The sequence below is a fragment of the Pyrus communis genome, chromosome 11 (assembly GCF_041283825.1).
Source record: "Pyrus communis isolate YQ-2024b chromosome 11, ASM4128382v1, whole genome shotgun sequence".
In the NCBI taxonomy this organism is placed as follows: domain Eukaryota; kingdom Viridiplantae; phylum Streptophyta; class Magnoliopsida; order Rosales; family Rosaceae; genus Pyrus; species Pyrus communis.
Genome location: NC_142575.1, coordinates 32,101,823 through 32,127,911, shown reverse-complemented (window position 1 = coordinate 32,127,911; position 26,089 = coordinate 32,101,823). Strand labels below are relative to the sequence as shown.

Below are 26,089 nucleotides of genomic sequence, written 5' to 3'. Positions count from 1 at the left end.
TGGGATCGGTCCTTAGATTTTCATCCCGAAAAAAAACGGTTTGGGACTGGATGTGCCGTTTTCGGTTCGGTATCCCATACCGAACCAGCCCTAGTTCCAACACTCCCCGGCACGTGAGACCCCATTTTATGGGTCATACGTGGAAATCCACATCGGCAACCACGTGGACCCAGTGGGGGCTCACCCATCGTGCGGGGCCAAACGGGAACCCACCCAATGACGTGGCAATTTTGACTTATGTGGACATCGCGCGGGGCCAAAGGGGACCCACCCATTCACGTGGCAGTACGGGCCCGTCCCCTGGCTCGATACCATGTGGAATTTTTCAGGTCGACAGGTCGAGGGCCCACTCTAATAACACCGATAATGTCCCCACTTTACCACCTACCCAATCCTCAGGTGTGGGGTTTAATCACAAAAGGTCTCGGTGTTAGTTAGAGTGGTGTAATTCTATTTAAAATACTATTCTCATCTCCCTCTGTCTGATGTGGGACAAATGGGGGTTCCAACACCATTCGTAAGCTTTGGATTATAGGAGCTTGTCCATATTCGAGACATTTTGTTTTTACCTTACTATTGTCGTTGATTTTCTGTCTTTGTAGGTCTTAACTTCGTCCCCCGCTTGTATTTCTCTCTTTTATTTTCTTTCACTATTTTTATTAATGAAAAAAGGATGGAGAAGGGACGGGTGGGAGTTTTTTGATGAAAGGGATAAGTGTCTCGCACACAACCATTGTCGAAGAGTTAATCTCGTCTAATCTTTGTCCATTTCACTTTTAACAAAGTCATAATTGTGCTTTATATTACAATATTCTATCCACAATTTACCAACAATAACCGATTGCATATCAAACTCATCATTCATATGATTCGAACTTGAAAATTTTCAACTTACAAGTGGAGAGGAATATACTAAACTATAAGTGGTATACTAAACTATAGGTGGTATACTAAACTATAAGTGGTACTAGTAGCAATAAGTTAGGTGAACATTTGAATTGAACTAATAGTATCTATCATAAGCAAACGATATTTAACTTGTTGCACAAACACATCGTTATATTGTCACATTGTGTGACAAACAAACACGTTCAAGTTATAACATGCATATTTATCTATAAATGTATCCTAAATCGATGACATATTAACCATACATCCACCCATATTGTCACACTCATAGAACTTTGTCATTTACATTCATGAACCTACTCTTAAGATGGGTTCCTTAGATTAGGCCGAGGAAGGGCAATCAGGCTTAACAACTTGCCTATTTATTTTTATAAGTCCGCACTCAACCAATGTTGCCCACCAACTCGTAGCCTAAACCAATCAAACTCACATGGCTCGTAGAAAAAAAGAAGAAGATAAAAGTTCTCTAATACATTGAGTTCAGCTTGATATAATGAGTATTTTCTCGTTACGATTATCACTTTAATATCGTTTTGTTACATACGATTGTCGATGTTTGGTGGCATCAGTCATTGGCTGATACCGTCACATCGTATTACATATGTTATTGACTAATATGACTTGACCTTTGGTAGTGTAGAAATTAAGCATTGGATAAATGTAGAAGGTGCCGTATGTGTGATAAATCTAAACCCTAAATCTAGAAGGCACAGAGTTAGGGCCATCCATTTGTAGATGAGGAATAAGAGGGTGCAAATGATAACACGTAGAGACCAAGAAACAACAAAACGCCCGATCTTATTATTTCATCCCAAAACCTTATCTTTCATGTGCAAACAAACAAAGCGCAATTGACAATTACTTGTTACCTTTCGATATAGATTTTTTCAATCCTTTGGGTAGGGGATGGATGGATTTGGAAATGGAGGTGTTGAAGACTTACTAGACTCGGAGAAATTTGACGGTTGATGTTGTGTAACACTTACATGTACGAGTGAGCAATTGACAGTAAAAAATGGTTACTTACTACATAATGATGGCTAAACATTTGCTTAACCTTTGCAATTACAAAAACATATATTGCCTAAAATTTCTAAAGAGAAAAAATACCACATCATATTTCACAAGATCAACACTCAATATTTTTCTGAACTCAATAAATCTTTAAAACACATTAATTTCATATATATTTTTTTTTCATCAAATTGAGTGTCATAAATGGCAAACACCAACAACAATGTGATAAAATTTGACCATAGAAAGCAAAATGACACATTTCAAAATAAGGGTGGTACTATCTACATATTTCCCTCAATTTTTGGCCGTCAGATAAATTGAAGAAGATTAAATATTAGAAATTAACAAAAGGTGTTTGAGAAGTAAAAATGGGAATGTGAATAACACCACTCTAAAATAAATGATATATCATTTTTTCATTAAAAAATATATTCATGGGACATTACTAATTTACGCTTATATTATATGAAGAAGATTTACTAAAATGATCAGAGTTCAACTTTAAATTTAGATTGATCAAAATTAAATATTAACCATTGTGGGCAATTTTAAAAAAAATGGCAGCAAATGATAATTTTTTTTTTTCCATACAACGATATTCTAATATAAGAGGGTGACATATTTTACTGGGGATGGATTTGGCTAGGCCAGATTATTAGTAAACTACTAACTAGGTATCGAGTCAAATTATGAGAAAACCAGTAACTATGTATTAAACTCAACAAAAATATAATATGTTATTACCATCTATGTGAGTCGAACTTAAAATCTTTATTTAAAAGTAAAGATGAATACACCAAATTTCTTTCATTAAAATGTTCATTAGCGCCAATTTCTAAAACAAAATTTGGCAGCAAATGACAATTTTTGTTTCATACAACGATATTCAATTATAAGAGGATGAGATACTTTGCTAGGAGAGGGATTTGACCATCTCAGATCGTGAGTAAACCACTAATTAGATATTAAGCCAACGCTAAAATAATACGTTCTCATTATTCATGTGAGTCGAACTAAAATATTTTATTTACAAATAAACATAAATACTACTAAATTTCTTTAGATAAAAGGATCGTTGTGGCAAATTTCTAAACAAAAACCGGCAGCAAATGATCATTAAAAATAATTAAAAAAAGCAACAAATGAGAGAACAATCTAGGGAGAAAGGACATTTTAGTAAATTTAGGAGTGGTGCGAACATCGGATGGAACTCCCACGCCCAGTCCCCTCTCTCTCTCTCTCTACAAACAAGGAACCTGGAAGTCCCGAAACCCTCCTCTCCTAAATCCTTATCTCCTCGCCCACACTCCCTCCCTTCATTTCCACAAAACCCAAATCCCAAAAACCCTTCAACTTCCACCTCACCGCCAGCAGCCTCCGATGGAGTCCAAGCTTTCTGCTTCCGAGGAGGAGGCTCAGCACCTCGTAAACGCACCAGGTTCTTCCTTTTTTTCTTCGCAGCACTCTGATATCGATGATTTATCGAAAACCCATGTTTCCAAAATTGATAACGACGATAAATTTAGCGGGGTTGGTGGCCGTGGTGACGGTGGCGGGTCGGAGACTGAGGAGGGGTTTGGGAGTGGGGAGGAGGATTTTGATTCCGAGAGGGCGTTTGTGAGAGGCGCAGTGGTTGGGGGTGGTGCAGGAGAGGAGGAGGATTCCAGTGTTAAGTTTGTTAACTCGTCGGAATTCTTCTATCCGACGAGTAGTCTGCGGCCGGTTGCCAAGGTTTCGGTGGATGACGACGACGAGGAGGAGGATACCAGGGAAGAAGGGGTTAGGGATTTGAAGAGTTTAGAGGGTGGGGGTTCTAACGGTGTTGTTTGGGGGGATAGTGGGATGGGGAAGAGTGAAAATTTGGGTGAAGTGGTCACGGAAAATGGTGTTAGTGGTGGTGAAGTTGATAACGTAGTTGAGAATTCGAAATTGGTGGAGGAAACCCCGGCAGTGGAGAAAAGCCCTGTGGTGGAGAAGCCGGTGGAGGTGGCTGAAGTAGATGATAAGGAGGCTGTAGATAAGTTTGTTGAAGTTGAAGAGAATGGTATGGAAATTACTAGTGGAGGTGACTCAGTTGTGCAGGATATACATGCCAATTTGTCACATACAGGAGCAGCTGTTGTCGTTGGCGATGTAGAGACGATTGAGGAATCTGAAATAAAGGGCTTGATGGTTGATAAAGGTGTGAGTTTGGATAATGGTTTTGATCAAATTAGCCGGGAGGTGGCTGAAGTAGATGATAAGGAGGTTGTAGAGCAGCCTAAGGATGAGGATGTTTTCAATGACGAAACAGAAGTTGTGAGAGAGAGTAAAGAAAATGGCGTGGTGGGGGATGAGCCAGCTGATGATAAGTTTGTTGAAGTTGAAGACAACGGTGTGGAAATTACTACTGGAGGTGACTCAATTGTGCAGGATATACATGCCAATTTATCACAGACAGGAGCAGCTGTTGTCGTTGGCAATGCAGAGATGATTGAGGAATCTGAAATAAAAGGCTTAGTGGTTGAAGAAGGTGTGAGTTTGGATAATGTTTTTGATCAAATTAGCCGTGAGACCAAAGAACCAAATGACTCGGGGTCAGTGGCTGTGGAATATGTGCATGACAGAGCGGTTGTTCCTGAGTCTGGGAATGTGGATGATGGAGAGAAAGCTGTTGTTGCTGCTAGTGCGGATGAAGTTGATCTCGAGAAGAGGCCAGAAAGGGAGGATGGACTGAAATCTGATTCCGAAACCAGAGAGAAAGGGATGGTGAGGGAATTAGGTGCTGATGTGGTCTCAGATGACAAACTATTGGTTGGGAATGGAGCTGAAATGGAAACTGTGAACGTTGTTTCTGGTTTAGCAGAACAAGAACCAGAGACTGAGGCAAAACCGGGTAACGGTGACTTGAGTGTACATGATGAAGTGCATGAATTGACAGCGGCTGTCCCTGGAAAATATGTGGCACCTGAGTTTCTGGATTCAAGTTCTAATAGCCGAGAAGTAAAGCTAGATGAGGAAGTTGAGGAGAAGCATTCCTCTGATGAAGTTGGCATTGAATCCGTGGGTCCAAATTCCATTTCAAACCGAGAGATAAGAGTCGAAACTGATGATGGCGATGGCAATAAGGATCTTCAAGATGATCATGATAATGATCTTCAAGATGATGAAGGTGAGAATGAAGGTTCAGTTACAGATGCGAACAATGAAGGTATGATTTTTGGAAGCTCTGAAGCTGCTAAACAGTTTTTGGAAGAGTTGGAGCGAGGATCAGGTGCTGGCTCTTACTCAGGTGCTGAGAGTTATCATGATCATTCACAGAGAATTGATGGCCAGATTGTCACGGATTCGGATGAAGAAGTGGACACTGATGAGGAAGGGGGCGGAAAAGAGTTATTTGATTCAGCTGCGTTGGCAGCTCTTTTGAAAGCAGCAACAGGTGCTTCCTCAGATGGTGGCAATGTTACATTTACCACCCCAGATGGATCCAGGCTTTTCTCCGTTGAGCGTCCTGCTGGGTTGGGGTCCTCAATTCGGTCGTTGAAACCTGCTTCACGACCAAACAACTCGAACCTTGTGACTTCCAATGCCACAGTTGGGGGAGGTTCTGAGAACTTGAGTGAAGAAGAGAGAGCGAAGCTCGAAAAGTTTCAGCAGATAAGGGTTAAGTTCTTGAGGCTTGTTCAGAGATTAGGTGTTGCTACAGAAGAGTCAGTGCCAAGACAGGTTCTATACCGCCTAGCTCTCGTGTCAGGGAGGCAAAACAGTCAAGAATTTAGCCTTGAAGCTGCAAAGATGACCGCTCTCCAGCTTGAAGCAGAGGAGAAAGATGATTTGGACTTCTCCCTGAACATATTGGTTCTTGGGAAAGCAGGTGTTGGGAAGAGTGCCACTATAAATTCGATTTTCGGTGCAGAAGTCACCCCAATTAATGCTTTTGCACCTGGAACAACTACTGTGAAAGAAATTGTTGGAGTGGTGGATGGAGTCAAAATTAAGGTGTTTGATACACCAGGTCTGAAATCTGCTGCAATGGAACAGGGCATAAATCGCAAAATTTTATCTTCTGTGCAGAGGCATATGAAAAAATCCCCCCCAGATGTTGTCCTCTATGTGGATCGGATGGACTCGCGAAGTAGGGATCTAAGTGATGTCCCATTGTTAAGATCAATCACTAATGCCTTTGGTCCTTCAATTTGGCGAAGCACCATAGTTACTCTGACTCACAGCTCATCTGCTCCTCCTGATGGACCATCAGGCTCCCCTCTGAATTATGAGATGTTTCGTAGTCAGCGGGAACAAATCATGCAGCAGACTATTGGACAAGCTGTTGGTGACCTAAGGTTTATGAATCCAAGTATGATGAGTCCAATATCTCTTGTAGAGAACCACCCGTCTTGTCGGAAAAGAGATAATCAGAAAGTGCTCCCTAATGGTGTAGCTTGGAGATCCCATCTATTGCTCTTATGCTACTCTATGAAGATCTTGTCTGATGCGTCTAATCTCTCAAAACCTCAGGAATCATTTGATCACCGTAAGCTCTTTGGTTTGCGTTCCCGTTCAGCTCCTCTTCCATACTTGTTGTCTTGGCTGTTGCAATCTCGTCCGCACCCAAAGCTTGCTACCGATCAAGGTGGTGAGAATGCTGATTCAGACATTGACTTGGCTGACTTGTCCGATTCTGATCAAGAGGAAGAAGAGGATGAGTATGATCAGCTTCCGTCATTTAAGCCCCTCAAGAAGGCCCAGATTGCTAAGCTTAGTAGAGAGCAGAGGAAAGCGTACGCTGAGGAGTATGATTATAGGGTTAAGCTCCTCCAGAAAAAGATGTGGAAAGAAGAGTTGAGAAGGATGAAGGAAATGAAGAAGAAGGGCAAGGTCAGTGAAGAGGAGTATGGTTATTTGGGTGAAGAGGATCCAGAAAACGGTGCTCCAGCAGCTGTGCCGGTTGCATTACCTGATATGGTTTTGCCGCCTTCTTTTGATGGTGAAAATCCAGCTTACAGGTACCGGTTCCTGGAGCCGACTTCTCAGTTCACGGCAAGGCCAGTGTTGGACCCCCAAGGCTGGGACCATGACTGTGGGTACGATGGTGTCAACCTTGAACATAGTCTGGCCATTGCTAATTCTTTTCCAGCAGCTGTTGCTGTTCAGCTTACAAAGGATAAGAAAGAGTTCAATATCCATTTAGATTCCTCGGTTGGTGCTAAGCACGGGGAGAACTGGTCGAGTATGCTAGGGTTTGACATTCAGAACATTGGAAAGCAACTTGCATACATTGTGCGAGGAGACACCAAAGTCAAGACCTCCAAGAGGTTCAAGAATGCTGCTGGAGTATCTGTGACATTTTTGGGTGAAAATGTGTCCACTGGACTCAAAGTTGAACAACAGTATGCGGTTGGCAAGCGTCTGGTATTGGTGAGTAGTACTGGTGCTGTCCGGTCTCAGGGCGAGTCAGCATATGGAGCAAACTTGGAGGTGCGGCTGAGGGAGGCAGATTTTCCAATTGGCCAGGATCAATCCACATTGGGTCTGTCTCTAGTGCGGTGGAGGGGTGACTTGGCCCTGGGGGCAAATTTCCAGTCCCAGTTTTCCCTCGGGCGAAACTACAAGATGGCTGTTCGTGCAGGGTTGAACAACAAGCGCAGCGGACAGATCTCAATCAGAACAAGCAGCTCCGAACAACTACAACTTGCTCTTATTGCTGTGATTCCAGTCGTCAAGGCTATCTACAACAACATCTGGCCCGGAGCCAGTGAGAACTCCATCTACTAAGATACGTCCTATTCATTTTGTCATCTGTTTCCCGTATGTTATATTTATGAGGTTGATGTCTTGATCTTTTGTCAAATAAAGTTGAGATTGCGAGATGAGTAGTGTCGAAAATGCCATGGAACCTAGAGAGGGAGTTTATTCGATGAGACGTTGCTGTTAGAATCTCAGATTATGTATTAATGATTCGTAGTTAATGAGAAGTTTTGAGTTTATTCAGTTTTGCTGTTACTCCAGAACAAGGTTTAGGACCTTTCTGCCATTGATGGGAAATCTTTGTGATATCTTTGCACACACATTTGCTTCCTTGACTGCTCAGCGTTTTTGTTGCATGGCTGCTCGTATGAGTAATGAATCGCATTTTTTGGTCAAATTTGTTTTCGTTTTGAGTTGAGTTATTGTTAGAGCAAAAGTTCTTCCGTTTATTTTTCTTTTCGTGAAAGAATTAACGCGTTGAGAAAGCCTCATTTCTACTTAATTTTTCTGTAGCTTTGGTCTTGTAAGGTAGATTGGTTTAGGGTTTTGAGTATCTCTTGTATTCGATTTATTTAAAGTGCGCCGCTCTGTCAAGAAACTTTAAACGTTCCATAAAACTTTAGACTTGATTGTTGAAAACCAACAAGAAGACTGTTAATGAACTACTTAAACACAAAAAATACACTACAAAACGCTAAATAGAAACCTTTAAAAACGACACTTTTTTCTCACAAAATGTATTTGCTTCTAGTCATTGCATCTAAATTTTTGTATTCAATCCTACTAAATTTAGTCTACAAATTCAACGGTCCAAAAACACCATAGGAAACACAGGACTTACAGCCTCTTTTTTCTCTTCTTGTTTTTTACGCAAGTGACTTAATAGTGCGAAGATAGACATCATGCAAAGATAATATCTCAAGATCGGAAAACAGCATTTTATTGCATTTCGGCTATGTTGCACGCTCAACCAACATAATCATCTTTTTATGTTGCACGCTCAATATAAAACGAGTTATAATCGAAATTTGAACGTAAAAAGAGAAGATTAATACTAGATTGTAATGTGAATCAACAAACTTATTAATTCATAAAAAGATAAAATTAAAAAAAAAATGGAAGAATATAATTAAAAAACAAAATAACATTCCTTGTAAAATGGAAAAGGATCCTCTCCGGATCCCTTCCTCTTAATCCACAAAATCAGAAAATCCGTACCGTTGAAAATTGATCCAACGTCAACCGTTAGATAAATTTTCAACGGCACAGATTTACTAGTTACCACTTCGGACTACAATTCAAAACAAGACCTCCAAAACGGGGCCCAAAATAAACTTCACACAAGGAAAAGAACGAGAAAACCCAAAAGACCATAAAGCCGCCAACCCAGATCAACGGTCGTCACTGCTCCACTACAACATCCCCACCGTTCGTCGAAACGGCAACCCCGTTCTCGGCTTCATCAAACAACTTGGCAATCCTCTCCGTCGGAATCAACGGAAGATACGCCGCCACGGAGTAGCCTCTGTTGACGGTGTACCCGACAGCCCGATTGTACTTGTCGGACCAGTACGACACGGTGGGGACCATTATATGAACCACCTGTGGAAACAGCGGGAGCCGATTCAGCGCGCGCCAAGCCGACACGGCGTACTGCTCCGCCACCGGCTCGTACTTGTAGTACACCTGCTCCGCCACCGGCTCGCATTTAGCATACAAGCTCCCGGTGAGGTTCTTAGCCGTGTCCACCAAGCCGCCTCGCTCCACCGCTCTCGCCACCGATAGCGCCTGGCTCGACACCTGCTTCACCAGAATCGGCACGTGACGCTCCACCTCGCTCAAGGACTCGTCCACCTGCAAAGCACGTGACCGCGATCGAAAATTAACAACTGTTTACACTGTAAATTTGATGGTGGCGGAATATAAGGTTTTAGACTGACCTTGCGATCGATGAATCTGAGGAGTTGGAAGGGAAGGTCTTGGAACTTCTCGTAGACCGGTCCGGTTACGGTTCGGACGGTGCCTTCCACCGTCTGAACACCCGGTTTAAGCGGACCGGAGTTCTCCTTCGCGTACTCGTAGAGGCTCGAGAAGCACACAACCACGTAAATCGACGCCACTTGAACGAATTCCAAATACTTCAGATTCTTCTCGTCCACTCGCACCTACAAACCAAGATCCGAAAGGAACAACATAGAAATTTTCTGTCACTTTGCCGGCAACCAAACAGAAAATTTTCCAAATCAAAATCAACATAACGTTTTCATAATTCCGAAAAAAAAAAAAAAAAAAAATTCTACCACTTTCTCTAAAACCAAACAGAACTTTTCAAAAATCAAAATCAACAGAAATTTTTAATCATCCCAAAAGAAAAAGATCGAACTTTTCTATCAATTTCTCGGCAACCAAACAGGAGTTAGAGAGAGAGAGAGTTACCGTTCCTGTAGACTGGGATGCTTCAGAATCCGCCATTTTTGCTCTGCTTTCAAAACCTTGGATGCCTTTCGACTATTTTGAAGTAAAACGGAGAAGACGAAAGGATGCGTTGCGACTCTTTCAAATTTATAGGTGATTCCAACGTGGGCGACAATCTCCAAGAAATCGACGGCTAGGATTAGATGTTATGTTCCACGTGGCGCTTCGAGAATGGTGGATGTGGCAAATGCGTCAACGGGAGCATTTCCCGGCTTGGTTGGTACTTTTGGTAGGAATAATTCGACGGGTGAGATGAAGCGCTGGGGTAGCATGGGGACGTCTTACAAGATGACGACACGTGGACATCTAAGGGTGACACTGCGACAGTTACGTGTCGTCGTCTGGTGAGAGGAGGAGGATTAGATTCTCTGCATGGGCGCGAAAGGCCAAGCGAATGTCCATCAACTTGGCGCGGCACGACGGCCGAGGCGACTGTTTGGTTTCATCCAATCGGTAATCGTCTGCGACGAGGGTTGTGATACGGCCGTGAGCTGCGCCCTTCATCCAATAGGAACTCTTTTGGAAATGTCGATTCGAAATTAAATCATTTATGTTTTGTTGGAAAAATAAAGTATTCATGTTCCCAGAGAAAGGAATCCTCTCCGGATCTCTTCTTCTTAATTTACTAAGTTTGGAGATCTGAACCGTTGAAATTTGATCAAACGGCCAAAATTATTATAACTTTAAAGTGAATTCCTATTTGTAGCTGTTTGATTAAATTTGAACAGTTCGGTTCCTCGAACTTGGTGGATTAGGAGAAAAAGATCCAGAGAGGATCCCCTTTTCCTATTCCGAGGATCATCCAGAGTCCAGAGCCTCGCACTCAAAAATCAGGAAATCTGGATCACTTAAATTAAAATTAATAGTCTTTATTCATTCATTTTGTTGGTCATGTCTCACAAATAAAATGCTTCAATTTTTTCCCACAAAACAAAAGTCTGAATTTTTCTGATTATTAAGCATCAGACACAAGATTCGGAGAGAATTCAAATTCGATGTCCATACATGAAATTGCATGTCTTTGCCCGTTCTGTTGTGATTAATAAATTTTATTGAGCTTAAATTTTGAACTAATTCATACTACGAGAAAGCATAATACAAATGATCATAGTTTTATCCATGTGAATTTTTTTTGTGAACAAAATCTATGTGAATTGAATATGAGAATTTATATTTTTGATTTTATAAATAAGCAGTTTTGATTAAAAAGCGTGTAATATGAAAATTTGTATTTTTTTGTGTTAATTATAAAAATTTATAGCTATCATGTGACATCGTGACAGTCACTATGTTCTAATTTTACAATTATCAAAATCAATGGTTAAAAGTAGAATTTAATATTAAAAAAATTAAGGAAAATGATTTTAAAACTTTGAGCTTTAATCAAAATGACAAAAAAATGTTGTATGTGAATAGTATTATAAGTGACTTTTTAGAGTAAAAATTTTAATTTCATTAAAAATAAACTGTAATGTTTCGTTAAAACCCACTTTTATATTTTTCATCCAATCAAATCAATGGTTAAGATTGAGCAGAGTGCAGAGAGGAACCTTTTGACTCTTTAAGCTTTGCCTCGTCAAAATGCAAGATCGGAGCTTATGACCATGGATGCTGCTAGCAAAGAAATTCTCCGGCAAGTATTCGGCGATTCTTCGGACAGCGACGACCTGGAACCGGGCGATGGATCCGATTCCGACCCGACCCATTTCTGGGAGCCGATCAAACAAATCAAGGGGCTGTGGTTGTGCAGAGACTTCCTCTCTCCTCAGCACCAGTCCTCTTTGCTCTCCACAATCCAAAACGGTGCGTTTTCGTTCTTTACTCGTAGTCTAATTTCACATTTTTCTATGAGTCTTTTTGCTTCATTTTGTCACAAGTAGCCTTGTACAGGAAAATGCCTTGCTATGAACAGGGTAAAAAGGATCGGGTCGTGTTTCCGACACAAAAAAATATCTCATTTAGCTGTCCAGTCTCCTCCATCTAGTTGTTTTCGATTGAAAGTTTGTAACTATTTCTATTTGTGCGTATTTCCCGGCCGGAAGTATGGATGCTTTCGGCGTTGTCTGCATTGATCTCACATACAGTGGCTTATTAACTTGTGGTTGCAGAAGCATGGTTCACTCAAGCCTCTCATAATCAGGTGCACATATTACATTCATATGTTTTTTCCTTTAATACATTGATATTTTTACACTAAGAGGAGGGGGAGCTCGGCTCAGCCACATAATGAGCAACCTAATTTGGTTTTGGTTTCGCTATCCACGAGATTCAAACTTAAGATCTCTCACTTCCAAGTGAAAAGAAATACTACCAGACTGTAGTACTGAGTAACTGTTACATTCATATGTTAGGATACAAATTGTATTTTGGCCTGGTGTTTATTTTTCTAATATCTGTAAACCTTAATGGTAAATGTGAGATTGCAATCGCGTAAATAAGCGCAAACAGAACAAGTTACAAACGCTTAGTCAAAAATAGAATTGGGAGGACACTAAACAGATGACCAGCCGTACAAAAATCGCGGTTAGAAGTTTGCAAACGCTGATTTTCTGCTTGTCTCATCCCGCCAACGTGCTAAGAGTACCGGGTAATTGGTGCATTGCGAGCTGAAGGAATTTGCTTTCCCTGCAGGCAATGAGGTTCGGGGATCTTCCAGCATGGGCGGACAAGCTTTCGCGTTCTATTCACAAGGTTGCGCTTGCAAGTGACTATGTTTTGGGAAGCAATGATGGTGTGAAGGAGAATGCCTCTCCATTTCCATCCCATCTTTTGTGCAGAGAGCCGCTCTTTGACCAGCTCATTCTAAATTCTTACCAACCGGGTGAGGTGCGAGATGAATTTTGCCTCTTCGTACTCAGATTTATTGTGTGAGAAAATGCTTGAGTTGACGATGTTGATTTGTATCTAAAATACTAGCATAATGCCATGTTCTTCGAACAAGTGCAAGTTTTTGTTTGATCACTAACTATGCAGATTTGATGCACTGCTCTCAGAAGAATTAACAATCGAGATTGACATCCGCCACCTGCATTTCTGTGCAGGGAATCTGTGCGCACGTTGATCTCATGCGCTTCGAAGATGGAATTGCCATTCTCTCCTTGGAGTCGTCATGCGTGATGCATTTTAGTCAAGTTGAAGGAACAAATAAGGAAAATGATCCCGCCGTGGCCAAGATTCCAGTTCATCTTACCCCCGGATCCCTAATTTTCATGTCAGGAGAAGCGCGATACCATTGGAAGCACGAGATTAACCGCACGCCTGGAATTCAGAAGTGGGAAGGGGAGGAACTAACTCAGACGAGGAGAATCTCCATAACCCTGAGGAAGCTCTGCCAAGTGGAGTAGGTCTTTATTCAGCAGAATATCTTTCTACTTTTCCAATTCCTTGATCATCAAGTAGTAGAATGTACTGTTTGCTGAATCGAATTTGAGGATCCAATTGCACTTGGAAAGCGCGTAGTTTCAGGAATTGAAGTTCAGATTGCACTGCATGATCTCATTGATCCGCTTTCGCAAACGGAGCCAGTTTGAAAGGAATGCTTAAGGAAGCTGATTATCCAAGATTCCAATGGCCAAGATGAATGCTTATGGAAGCAAATTATAGACTGACTTTTGCGTTTTTTAAATGTAACATGGTAAACCAGAAGATACCCGTTCAATTTTGACATGTGTGCATAACCTTCTTCGATCATATGGTCACGATTTGTTCACAAAGCTTTGGTTCATGTCTCCTTAGATAGATCAACGACACAGAGGTACGTTGTTGTTGCAGAAATGGCAGGCGATTAACAGTCAATGAGAAATTGTTCATTACATATAAATAAATAGTCAAACAACTTTTTAGAACACTACTTGACTGCTGAAAATTCAACAGCCACTTCTGCTCATATTAAATGACAGTTGAACACGTGTTTAATTTGTGTTTACAATTTCAATTATTTAGACACGTATCGAAATGTGATTGGGTATTAACAGAGTTCAGCAGACAAGTAATATTCTACTTTTTAAATCACTCTAATATGTAAAGAGAGAAGTGAAACTCGAGTGCAAAAGGAGAGACGAACTCCCCATTCATGCATTAGTTTTGCCTTTAAACGGATGATAGTGGGCCTAATCGTCCTCTCAAGTGGGTCCAAACTCTAAAGGCCCAAACCACAAAACATTTTTCGGTTGGCTTTTTGTTTGGTCTGTTTCTTTCAGCTGCCGTACTATTTTAACAAGACACGTGTGTTTTAGCTAACATTTTAAACATCGTACAGATTTCCGACAGGAGCTTAGAAATCTTTGTACGAAGTCCAATTCTGTCAAAATTCTGGATTCTAGGGTTTCCACTGCCACTCCCCCGCCCACCAAAATTTCCCAAAATCCCCAATTTATTTATTTCAATTGAGGTTGAAATTTTAGCTATGTTATTAGAGAAATGCTTGGGAGCTCAACGATCGCGACGGATCCAGAGAGCTCTCCGGCACTCCAAGGTCACGATCCTCTGCCTCGTCCTCACGGTGGTCGTCCTTCGGGGCACGATCGGAGCCGGCAAGTTCGGAACCCCGGAACAGGACTTCCTCGAGATTCGCGACCACTTCTACTCCCGCAAGCGGGCGGAGGCCCACCGCGTCCTGGAGGAGGTCCACGCGACGCCGTCGGACCCCAACAACTACAACGCCTTCGATATTAAGAAGCTCCTTGTCGATGAAGGTGAGGAGGAACAGCTCGACCCGAATAAGCCATACACTCTCGGACCCAAGATTTCGAATTGGGACGAGTTGAGGTCGAAATGGCTGAGGGAAAACCCTAATTTCCCAAATTTCATCGGGCCTGGTAAGCCCCGGGTGCTTCTGGTGACTGGGTCTTCGCCGAAACCCTGCGAAAATCCGGTAGGTGATCATTACTTGTTAAAGTCGATTAAGAACAAAATTGATTATTGTAGATTACATGGGATTGAGGTTTTTTACAATATGGCTCTTTTGGATGCTGAAATGGCGGGTTTCTGGGCTAAGCTTCCGTTGATTCGGAAGCTCCTTTTGTCCCACCCGGAGGTTGAGTTTCTATGGTGGATGGATAGTGATGCAATGTTTACAGATATGGCGTTTGAATTGCCATGGGAGAGGTACAAAGATTCCAACTTTGTGATGCACGGGTGGAACAAGACGGTTTATGATGAGAAAAGTTGGATTGGGTTGAATACCGGGAGTTTTTTGTTGAGGAATACGCAGTGGTCGTTGGATATGCTCGATGCTTGGGCTCCGATGGGACCGAAAGGGAAAATCAGGGAGGAGGCCGGGAAGGTACTCACTAAGGAATTGAAGGGTAGGCCGGTTTTCGAAGCTGATGATCAGTCAGCCATGGTCTACATTTTGGCCACTCAAAGACAGAAGTGGGGTGATAAGGTTTATCTTGAGAGTGGATATTATTTGCATGGATATTGGGGGATTTTGGTTGATAGATATGAAGAAATGATTGAGAATTATCGCCCTGGTTTGGGCGACCACCGGTGGCCACTGGTGACGCATTTTGTAGGTTGCAAGCCGTGCGGAAAATTAGCAGATTACCCGGTTGAGAGATGCTTGAAGCAGATGGATAGAGCTTTTAACTTTGGGGACAATCAGATTCTTCAGATCTATGGTTTCACGCACCGGTCATTGGGTAGTAGAAGAGTTAAGAGAGTTAGGAACGAGATAAACAATCCGCTCGAGGTTAAAGATGAACATGGATTGCTTCATCCGGCATTCAAGGCCGCCAAGGTATCGTCTTCTTAGTTCACTCGTGTTACTAGGATTTGTTACACTCTGTATGTTTTCTGTATTCCCTGTGCTAGTTGTGGAGATAGTATTCTTTTGTACCTTATAAATTTGCGTACCACTTCCGTTATGAAATGAGAGAGATTATTTATTGTATCCAAAATTCCAATTCAATTTTGTAGACATTATTGTATAAATATTCATAATGTGGTGAGACCTGTTCAGACTTGTGTTTGTGGATTATGTAACACACATGGCGATTGACAATCTTATGATGGATTTTCCCTGAGTTATTACTTTAGCGGAGAGACTTTCCTATCCCGAGATGTATACATCGTGTGATGGGATATGTATACATCCCGGGCCAGGATAGGCCGGGATACGAAAGTCTCTCCTACCAAGCTAGTTCATTTCTCACTGGTTTTTGGGATTTCGATCTCGAGACTGGAATTCTTAAATACTCTGGCTGTTTATACTTCATTTGTGCCCCTATATCTAAAGACGATTGCTTGAACACATGATACAAATCCTGCAACTTTTCGGTTGTAAGGCTGCACTTACCACCTAGACTAGCCCATCGTGACGTTTGGAAGATATTCCTGTTTGAAAATGCTTTTAAAATAACTAAAAAGTGCAAAATTGCCAAAAGCGCTATGGCATGAAAACTTAATTACTCATGGATCAGGAAAAACACTTTGAATTGTTTTCTAAAAGAAGCACTTGTTGGCTTCTTGCATGAAAGGCTCAAGTACTTTTACAGGAAGTGCTTCTAATACAATTTATCATTTCTAGACGGACCTTGCAAGACACAAAAGGTTATAGTAATTAAATTGACATTTCAGTGGAATACAAGCTTCAGATTTACAACGGCCAAAAACGCAACCCATGCCAAACTCGGCTTCATAAGATCGGCGGCGACCGGATTCACATCCTTAAACACCCGAGAACACCCGATCATCGCCCCGAACATCCCCATGCACGCGAACAACCCGACCCACGGTGCCCCCGCCCCGAATACAATCGGATCCCAAATCAAGCTCAACCCTAGCTGGGCCAAGTAAATGGGCAGAGCCATCGGGTTCTTATGGAAACCACCTTCGGCCCACACTAACCAAGCGGCCAGGCCCGTGAGGAAGCTGGAGGCCATGCAGGTTAACCGCAGGGCCCACAAGGGAGGGATCCAGAAGGGCTTGGATCCGACGCGGTAGGGGTCGGATGAGCCTGCGTAGATAGCGATGAGGTGGAGAGAGACGGGGATTGCGACGGCCACGGCTAAGGACCTAAGGCCGCGTTTGGCCATGTCCATTCTCATGTCCTTTTTGCTTCTGTAACCGCTCTTCTTCCCGGCAGCGGCGGCGGCAGGATCCTCTGTCCTGCGTTGCTTGAGGTGGTCGGAATAATTATCCATTTTTCAGAGAGATGAATCACTCTGTCTTTTTTGTTTGTTTGTTTTTATGTTATAGTTTTATTGGAGGAATTTCAGGTGGGAATTATATACAGGAGAGCGATTTTACAGGGAGGACACGTGGGCGGAGGTGGAGGCAAGGAGCGGATGGGAACGGAACGTACACGTGGCTAACGGAACGTACACGTGGCTAATGGGGGATTATACACGTAGTAGCAGATGATTAATGGTGGAAGCTGGGTGCAGAGCCAAAAACTCACAATGTCGGTTGATGTTGTCATGCACGCATGCAAGCACGTAGGGGATAAGATTTGCAAAAGGGTGATAAGATACTCTTTAAACTTGTATTCATTCCCTTTCGAAAAGAAAAAAAAAAAATTGTAATCATCCAAATATGGGAGATAATTTTTTTTTTAATCTTAAGCTACATGACACCGGAGTATGACAGACTTCGACATTTAAAACCGTTAGATCCAATTCATATGAAAGATAATTTTCTTATAATCTTAACTATTTTATATTAACGTGAGTCTTAATGAGTATGTAAAGAGTATGTAAATATTTTAGGAATCCTTTATTAGAAAGGATATTTTATGAGGAAAATTAATGAAAAGATCTTGAAAACTTTGAGTTTTAACGAAAATGACAAAATAAAGGGTAGAGTAAATAGTACCAGGATTGACTTTTTAGTGTAAAAATGTGATTTTTCGTTAAAGTGAACAGTATCGGAAGTTTTTTGTTAAAATTATCTATTTTATGTCCTTTTATGTTTCCTTGTGAATCAAGGATTATATGTGTATATATTCTTAGTCTTGTACATAATAAAATAATAAGTATTAAACTGTAAAGTTCTATTACACCGGAGTATGACAGACTCCAACATTTAAAACCGTTAGATCTAAGCCAAGAATGGAATCTAACGGTTTAAATGTTGGGGAATGGATTATTCTAAATGGAGTATGAATTTCCAGTTTATTGTTGAGAAACTACAAGCATCCAACAACAATAAAACGACCACTGAGGTTTTTCTAAGGGATTTATATTCTGTAACACAATGTGTGTTGCGAATTTTATTCTACACTTTCACCTTTCTGTAATGCTTTCTTTTGGGTCGGAAATTTATTAAAATTTATTAGGGAAACTTTAATTGGATTACTATCTATTATTACTCTCTACATTTATATTATATTTTAATTCTCCAACTCTCAGAGGTTTATTGGCTTGAAGTTGCGCTTTATTAGCAAGCTATTTAAATCAAACATTACTTCATAACCTACTCCACTCAAAAAAAACTTTAATATATGTAATTTATTTTTACATCCAACTAAATTAATTGATTATTAAAGGAAAAGAAGTACCAAAACGTACCACTAGAGAGAGAGAGAGATCAAAGTTATCGTTCTATTTCAAGGTCTATCAAAATCTGTGCATATGTAGCGTGAACGGAGACATGCTTTTACCGGAGATTTTTCAGTGTGATCGTCACACAAGATGGTACAACACTTGTTCCTATATAAATGGTGGAATATGTGTGTTAAAAGGTTAATAACTTAAAAATTAAAATTTTTCACCACTTATATAAAAACACGTGGTGTACCATCCGTGTTCCCGTCATAACTAAAAATTTCTCTGCTTTTACAAAGTGCATACATAATTTCAAATAAATTGCACGATAGCCAAAAAAACTAACAAAAACACAAGGTAGCTATTGAAATTCCAAACCACCAAACAAGTTTTAAGTTTAAACTTTATTTCTCATCCTTTTGAATCTCAGTTTCACGCGGTTGTGACAACTTCAGTCGCAGGTACTTCCAGCTACGGCACAAATTGCAAGGGCATTTGGAATAGTGTTTCAATTCGTAACTTGTATCCCAAGTATCATGTGCCACCGCTTCCACTTCAAATGATGAACAAACTCCTTCACCATTCCCATCTTTCTTAACTAATTGTGTGTCAAGGACTTGTGCTGTACTCCATTCTCCTCCCCTAGATGAATAATTCAACAACGTTTAATTAGTAACACTGGCATTTTAAACATATGGTAAACATTAAACTAAGTATGAACATTGCATCCAAACAAAAAAAAAAATTGAACCATTTACCGTACAATTGATATTGTATTCTCTCATTACATTAATGCGGTCGTCTTCTTTCTGCAGAGAGAATAAACAAATTTAAGTAATCTTGAGGCAATATAAGAAAACTATCATGATTGACAAATAATTTGGACAAAGTGAACAGAAGATCATTCTACAATGCCGTACCAGATGATCAATGATAATTTCATACAATGCTACATGTGGGAATTCCTTAGCCCACCTATTGATGACTGACTGTATGAAGCAAAAGTCTGCAGAAGAAGAGTAAACCCAGCATATGTTGAAAACTAGTACTTGGTTGAATGATTTGGCTGTTAAAAATAAATTCATAAGCACTTACCATCTGTTCGAGCGTCAAAGAAGCAGAAGACCTCTGATGAAGATTTATCTATATCCCAATGAATTAATGAAAACACATAAGTAAAACTGCTTTACACTAAAATGTTTTCTCAAAACAGAACAGATTCAAACAAATTTAAGATCAAATTAGGATTAAAGTATATACATATATATATATATATATATATATATATATATATATATATGTGTGTGTGTGTGTGTGTGTGTGTGTACCTGTATATATAATTGTGCAGAAGAGATTACCTTGAACTCTTTTAATCTCCAAATCATACTCATCTTTTTCATAAAAGGAGATTTCCGGGGGAACTGAAAAATAAAGTATTTGTGGGAGTTCATCCTTGATCCTGAGGTGTGCCACTGTAATCCAGTCTGATATTAACTTGAATCCTTTTTTTTCTTTTTCTTTTTTTCTGGAAACCGTTCGCTTTTCTGCCAAGTTTTTTAATCCGAACTTAATATTTAAGAATACGGTAGAAAACAACTTAGGGGTTGTTTAGTATTCTGATCAGTGTGCGTTAGGAAAAGATGCCCCTAAATGAAGGGAATTGATGTTGGGTATCGGCAGCGGAAGAGTAATGGGTAAAGTATAAAGCTAAATTTCTGAAAATAATTTCTTATATTGATGCAGGAAGGTGTTGTACAAAAGGGGGTCTGAGGGTCTTTTTTTTCTTGCATTCCATCTTTTAATTGAACTGTTTGATTTATGGTTTTACTCATGTAGTAATCTTGTAATTGCTATGAGATGTGTGTCTGCTTAAAGAACAAATATGATATCTTGTTATAACTATTTCATTTTAGTTAGTCTAAATTGTTAACTCTCTATGTATGCAGGAAGACGAGTATAAAAGCATACTGGAAAAACTTAATATTCCCCGTATGGTAAATGATTTGACCCTTTAAATGTTGTTGGAGCTAATGTTCTTAATTAAGCTCCACTGTTTTAATTGTTCACATCTTTATCCTTAATTTGTTTCTAAAATACAATTTATATATTTTTTGCAGCCAACGTTTCATTTCTATCAAAACGGGAAAAAGGTAGCTGAGATAACCCGTAAGAGCTGGGAGAGTGATGCTTACGAGATTTGCTTGAAAAAGACTCTTGTGGAACTCTACATGTAGGTATTTTTAAGATGGGTTTGGTTATCTACATACCAATTTTTACTTCTCACACATATCTCTCAATTTTCTATCGTTGGATCAAATGAATTGGAGTAGATCAATGGATAAAAATTAGTAAGAGTGTGTGAGAAGTAAAAAAATGGTATGTGAATAGCATTACCCTTTCAAGATTACCTCAGGTTTGCGTGCTTTTTTAAATTTGTGTGAACTTGACTTATGCTTTTTTTTTTCTTTTCCTTTCTTCTTGAAGCTAACGGAAGATTTGACACAAAATCGAGTATAATGTTCTAGGTTTATACAACCGATCCCAGATAAAGTGTATTTATTGAATTGTACAAATTAATAAAATAGTTGGTGAACCCTATTGTTGAATTTTCTCATCTTGCAGTCGTCGACCTACAGAAAGATCATCTGATAAGGAGAAGAGTACAGTTGAAGATACGTTGAGGTACAGAAAGATCAACTGGCAATGAGAGAAGGAGTTGATTCCTCAGGTGAAGCACCAACTACTTTGTTTTAGGAGCTTGCATGGTGCGGAAACGGTTCGAAAAAGCGTTCATTTATTTTTATGGTGGGCTATGTATTATCAGGATGACTTGCAATACAAATATATCTGAAAATTCCTTATGAACATACTTTTCTCGATTGTTAAAATACAGAGTCGTACGTCTAATTTATTCGATCTGCTTGTCAGACTCGTCAAAAAACAAATGCCTCCTTACTCCTCAGTTACACTTTGCCTTACGAAATCGGCAGAGCTTAACCCGTAATGGCATGGAGAGAGACGAAGTAAATTTTTGTTTCAAAAAAAAGATGTCCATCTTCTCATCACCCAAAAGAAAAAGAGAACAATCTTATACAAAGTAGTTTTTGAACTTCATGAAATTAAGTTGCACTGTCGAAGGCTTTGCATACATGTTTCCTTCATCAATTGTGCTAAAATACATGTTTCCTATTCCTATTCTTGCATTCCGACCAAACAAAGATTTTACTTCTTTCCTTATGCTATAAAGAAAATTGATTAGGTAATTCAAATTGGAAAGGAGAAAACCTGATCCGAGAAACCAAAGCACTACGGAGCGGCGGAATGAGCTTTCTTAATTTTTTTTTTTTTTTTTTTTAATTTTCCTTTGTTGGACGGAAAAGCAATCTTTTTTTTTTTTTCTTCTCTCTTTTCGGTGAACGCAAACTGCTGTTTTTTATGGAACGATCATTATATAAAGGAAGTAGCAAACAATGCACATACAAACAGCAGTCTACAAACAATGCACATATAAAGGAAGTAGCAAACAATTTGTATACTTTTTGTAGCCAACGTTTCATTTCTATCAAAACGGGAAAAAGGTAACTGAGATAACCCGTAAGAGCCGGGAGAGCGATGCTTATGAAATTTGCTTAATGTAAAGGTAACTCAAAATGAAAAGGAGAAAGCCTGATCTGAGAAACCAAAGCAGCAGCGGTAGAACAAGGCTTTTTTTTTTTATATAAATTTTTTATTATTAATAATTTTCCTTTGGTGGACGGAATAGCTTTCCTTTTTTTTTTCTTTCTCTTTTCGGTGAACGCAAACTAGCTTTCCCTTTTGCTGTTTTTGATGGAACGATCATTATATAAAGGATGTAGCAAACAATGCCTTGAACATACAAACAACGGTCTGCTAATCTTCTTGGAGCTTTTGGAACGAAAGCTTCTTGGATGTTACTTGAAGACTTCTTGTTGTTCGGGATGCGGCGTTATGGTTTTCTTTCTCATCTTTATGAACTATGTTCATGCTCTTCACTACGACCACCAAATTCACTCAAGCCCTCTTCTTCTAGTCCCTTGTCTTTCAAACCCATCTCTCACGATTCAAATCTGAATTTTTGGCAATCACAAGAAAAATGGCTGTCCTCATTTTTTCAGGAGGTCCAACGAAAATTTCCGATCGTGAGTTTGTAAACCAAAACCCTCCACATCATTACCATATAAACTTATTTCCACATCTCTGTGAACTATTTTGTAGTAAAACTAACCAAAGCCCTCCAATTCATTACTATATAAACTTATTTCCACATCTCTCTGAACTGGAGGGCTTTGATGAGTTTTACTACAAAATAGTTCACAGAGATGTGGAAATAAGTTTATATGGTAATGATGTGGAGGGTTTTGGTTTACAAACTCACGAAGGGAATTTTTCGTTGGACCTCCTGAAAAAAGATGAGGACAGCCACCTTTGTTGTGATTGCCAAAAACTCAGATTTGAATAATGAGAGATGGGTTTGAAAGACAAGGGACTAGAAGAAGAGGGCTTGAGTGAATTTGGTGGTGGTGGTGAAGAGCATGAACATAGTTGTGGTACCAAAAAAAATGTTGGCCGCGAAAGAAATGCACACATCAACGAAGGAAATTAATTTTGAGTCTATTGCATAAAACCCCAACCTATAAGGTTGATTCAAAGTTGTGAGCCGATCTTCAAGACCCTACAAACATATAAACAGTGTGAGTAGAAGACCCTACAAACATATAAACAGTGTAAGCAAAGGATGCGCACAAGTGTAAAATTTTCGTGAGTTTGAGGATCAGTTGGTAGGATATCTTCAAAGATCTTATGCCAGCTTGAAATCAACCCTATAATTTGTGAGGTTTCATGCAGCTGACCCAATTAAATAACTTAAAATATGTTTCCCAATCTATGTTAATATAATGTATGGTTATCTTTACCAAATTATTAATTATGATATTCTACAAATTACAAGTTACAACACAAATTAATGAATTTTTTTTTTTTTTAAAAAAAGTGCGACCACAAACCAACAGATCTCTCCGCTTAACAAGAGTCGGAGAGAAATGTCTATCATACGTAGTCTTACCTTTGCTTTACAAATATAACTAAACATATGGTACACATTACACTAAGTATTGAATATTACGTCAAAACAAAATCAGAAAATTACATTCTTTACTAATGATATCCTTACTAAAAGATTTTGCAAGTGTGCTTGGATGGGAATATGAGATTCTGGGACAAAACTACACTTAGAGCATGGTGGATTTATGGAAGCTGTGAAAGCCGATGGAAAACATTATTGTAGCTTATTGTCTATAATGTCAAATTTTTATTTTTTTCTATATGATTTGGATTTTTTATTTATTTTTCATCTATGTTGTCAAATTTTTTATATGTATGAAATAAAAATTCATTTAGATTAATTTTTTATTTATTTTTCATCTATGTTGTCAAATCTTTGGGGGCTGTACTTAGTTTTGCAATGTTAAATTCAAGCTCTATTTTATTCACTTCTCTTTGTATAAGTGCAGAGCATGCAAACATTAAACACTTTTGAAGCCTATGGTTCTAAAATTTTTTAACGGTATCGGTGGAAATATCAATGCAAATTGTGAAAATATCGATGAATATATCTATATCAGTTGTTTTCAATGAAAATGATGAAAATTTGTTAATAGGTCTGGACATACTTCCGTTTATCTATAAACTACTTTATAGGAAACTTTTCGAGAAAATAAAGGATGTTTAATCTCGTGGATTCAGTTTTTGACTTTGACATTGACTTCTTTGATGTTATTTGTCACAATGGAACTTCCGACATAAAACTGAAAAAAGTTAAGGAGCGCTACGGCAAAAAGTTCGACTTTGAATAGATGCACATCATGAATCGTCAAATATGCACCAATGGTGCCCCTAAGGAGCTGGAAAGTGTGACAGAGGTGTTGGCTCGAACCGAAGACATAGGTGTTGCATCATGCAACTTTGCCATAAGTGCTTAGGAATTTGGTCCGTATGTGGGTTTATTCCAAGTTAAGTGAAGCCAAAGACTCAAACAACAAATCAAACAAAATGTATACGAAGGACTTGGATAAATATTTCATGGATAAAGGCATTTGCTATCACGGTAACCATAAATGGATGTCAAAAATCTACGTGCGGTTTTCCCTGAAGAACATGAGTGCTTATGATAATGTTCTGATGGATTTCCTTGCATGCTCAGCCAACATCCTAAAATATACGCTTCATCAGGTAATGTAAAACTTAATACTCAATTTTTTTTCCCGGTAAAAGTTGAAATCTAATTTATGTTTCTTTCATTCCGATAGGTGCAATATCAATCTGCGTTCGACCCAAAACAAATCACCACATTTGAACAAAAACTAGCTGCTGAGATTGATATCATGCTCACTACGATCTAGCCTGAGTGTTTAGATGAGCTGTTTGAGTTGATAATTTTAGCTCAAAAGAGCACAACTCCAAGTTGGCATCCGAAGGGAGTCCCTTGGGTACCTTTCGAGCATATTATTGGCCAAATAGAAACTCTACGCGTAAGTATTTTCCATATTACTTTACATTAATTTGTGTCCTTTTGCATATTTGTGAAAACTGTTTTTACTGGTTCTAATAAACTTTAATGGTATCGATGGAAATATTAATACAAATTTGTGAAAATATTGATGAATTATATCAGCTGTCTTCGATGAAAATGATGAAAATTTGTTAAAAAATGTGGACATTTAAAATGAAACTTCATATGACAGTTTGCCAATATTGAACTGATATGTTAGAAATAACAATGAAATTTGTCGACTTTACCTGAAATTTAAGTTTTTTCAATAACTTGTAAAACTTAGAGTTCAAACCATTTTCATATCTTTCTCTGATTTCCGACCAATATTTCCACAACTATATGGATGAAATTTCAAACACTGATTATGATACATAAAAAAATGAAATAAAGGTAACATCAAAAAAGAAACATTGCTTAGTTAGTTGACTTTTTTTTGGCTAAAGTTCGGTTTAGTTGACTATAGGTCAGCATACTAATTAAATTTAATATGGCTGAATATTTCTTTTTTTTATTGATAATTTCCAAAGTTATGATATGCAATTATTTATAAGAATGAACTCTATAATTGATTCGTATAATTCATACAATTGATACAAGTAGGAAAGTAAATATCTAGCTACAATCAATATTGAGTAGAAAGGTAATCATTCCAACATATTTGCTCAAATTACGTTGATTAAATGTTAATCTAGGCAAATATCTTGTATGACTGTTGACTTTCTCAACAATACTTGTATAAGTTGCGATATTGTCATAATTTGTATTAATAGTGCAACTTATACAAGTATATTGACCTACTGAATGTTGGCACGTGCTAAAAGTTTGATCAACTAAACTAAGAGTGGAAGATAGATTTTTTATTTTTGTTTTTTTTGTTTTTTGTTTTTTTGAACAAACGATTATC

General features: G+C 39.0%; 4 protein-coding genes and 1 pseudogene across 4 annotated transcripts; 3 read left to right on the top strand and 2 right to left on the bottom strand.

Moving 5' to 3' along the window:
• Positions 1 to 3,115: 3,115 nt before the first annotated feature.
• Positions 3,116 to 7,896, top strand: TOC159 (translocon at the outer envelope membrane of chloroplasts 159). Its single transcript, XM_068481267.2, has one exon. It carries the CDS (start codon positions 3,307 to 3,309, stop codon positions 7,678 to 7,680), a length of 4,374 nt encoding a protein of 1,457 aa, XP_068337368.2. The 5' UTR covers positions 3,116 to 3,306; the 3' UTR covers positions 7,681 to 7,896.
• Positions 7,897 to 8,782: 886 nt separating this feature from the next.
• Positions 8,783 to 11,633, bottom strand: LOC137742645 (stress-related protein). The gene is made up of 3 exons (XM_068482565.2): positions 10,090 to 11,633; positions 9,594 to 9,818; positions 8,783 to 9,507 (listed from the first exon to the last, which is right to left on the bottom strand). Exons 1-3 carry the CDS (start codon positions 10,123 to 10,125, stop codon positions 9,055 to 9,057), a joined length of 714 nt encoding a protein of 237 aa, XP_068338666.2. The 5' UTR covers positions 10,126 to 11,633; the 3' UTR covers positions 8,783 to 9,054.
• Positions 11,634 to 11,726: 93 nt separating this feature from the next.
• LOC137743778 (2-oxoglutarate (2OG) and Fe(II)-dependent oxygenase superfamily protein) lies at positions 11,727 to 13,841 on the top strand. The gene is made up of 4 exons (XM_068483719.2): positions 11,727 to 11,931; positions 12,237 to 12,268; positions 12,760 to 12,954; positions 13,170 to 13,841. The coding sequence occupies exons 1-4, from the start codon at positions 11,727 to 11,729 to the stop codon at positions 13,470 to 13,472; spliced, it is 735 nt and encodes a 244-aa protein (XP_068339820.2). The 3' UTR covers positions 13,473 to 13,841.
• Positions 13,842 to 14,339: 498 nt separating this feature from the next.
• Positions 14,340 to 16,132, top strand: LOC137742278 (xyloglucan 6-xylosyltransferase 2). The gene has a single exon (XM_068482103.2). It carries the CDS (start codon positions 14,534 to 14,536, stop codon positions 15,881 to 15,883), a length of 1,350 nt encoding a protein of 449 aa, XP_068338204.2. The 5' UTR covers positions 14,340 to 14,533; the 3' UTR covers positions 15,884 to 16,132.
• Positions 16,133 to 16,617: 485 nt separating this feature from the next.
• Positions 16,618 to 17,339, bottom strand: LOC137742279 (translocator protein homolog pseudogene; annotated as a pseudogene).
• Between the last annotated feature and the right edge of the window lie 8,750 nt (positions 17,340 to 26,089).

Excerpts from the sequence above, each read along its gene's own strand:
- TOC159 (XM_068481267.2), top strand. The coding sequence starts at position 3,307 with ATGGAGTCCAAGCTTTCTGCTTCCGAGGAGGAGGCTCAGCACCTCGTA.
- LOC137742645 (XM_068482565.2), bottom strand. The coding sequence starts at position 10,125 with ATGGCGGATTCTGAAGCATCCCAGTCTACAGGAACG. Across the intron at positions 9,819-10,089 it reads CATCCCAGTCTACAGGAACG|GTGCGAGTGGACGAGAAGAA; the intron begins GTAACTCTCTCT and ends CTTGGTTTGTAG. Across the intron at positions 9,508-9,593 it reads TCAGATTCATCGATCGCAAG|GTGGACGAGTCCTTGAGCGA; the intron begins GTCAGTCTAAAA and ends CGTGCTTTGCAG.
- LOC137743778 (XM_068483719.2), top strand. The coding sequence starts at position 11,727 with ATGACCATGGATGCTGCTAGCAAAGAAATTCTCCGGCAAGTATTCGGC. Across the intron at positions 12,269-12,759 it reads CTCAAGCCTCTCATAATCAG|GCAATGAGGTTCGGGGATCT; the intron begins GTGCACATATTA and ends CTTTCCCTGCAG. Across the intron at positions 12,955-13,169 it reads ATTCTTACCAACCGGGTGAG|GGAATCTGTGCGCACGTTGA; the intron begins GTGCGAGATGAA and ends ATTTCTGTGCAG.
- LOC137742278 (XM_068482103.2), top strand. The coding sequence starts at position 14,534 with ATGTTATTAGAGAAATGCTTGGGAGCTCAACGATCGCGACGGATCCAG.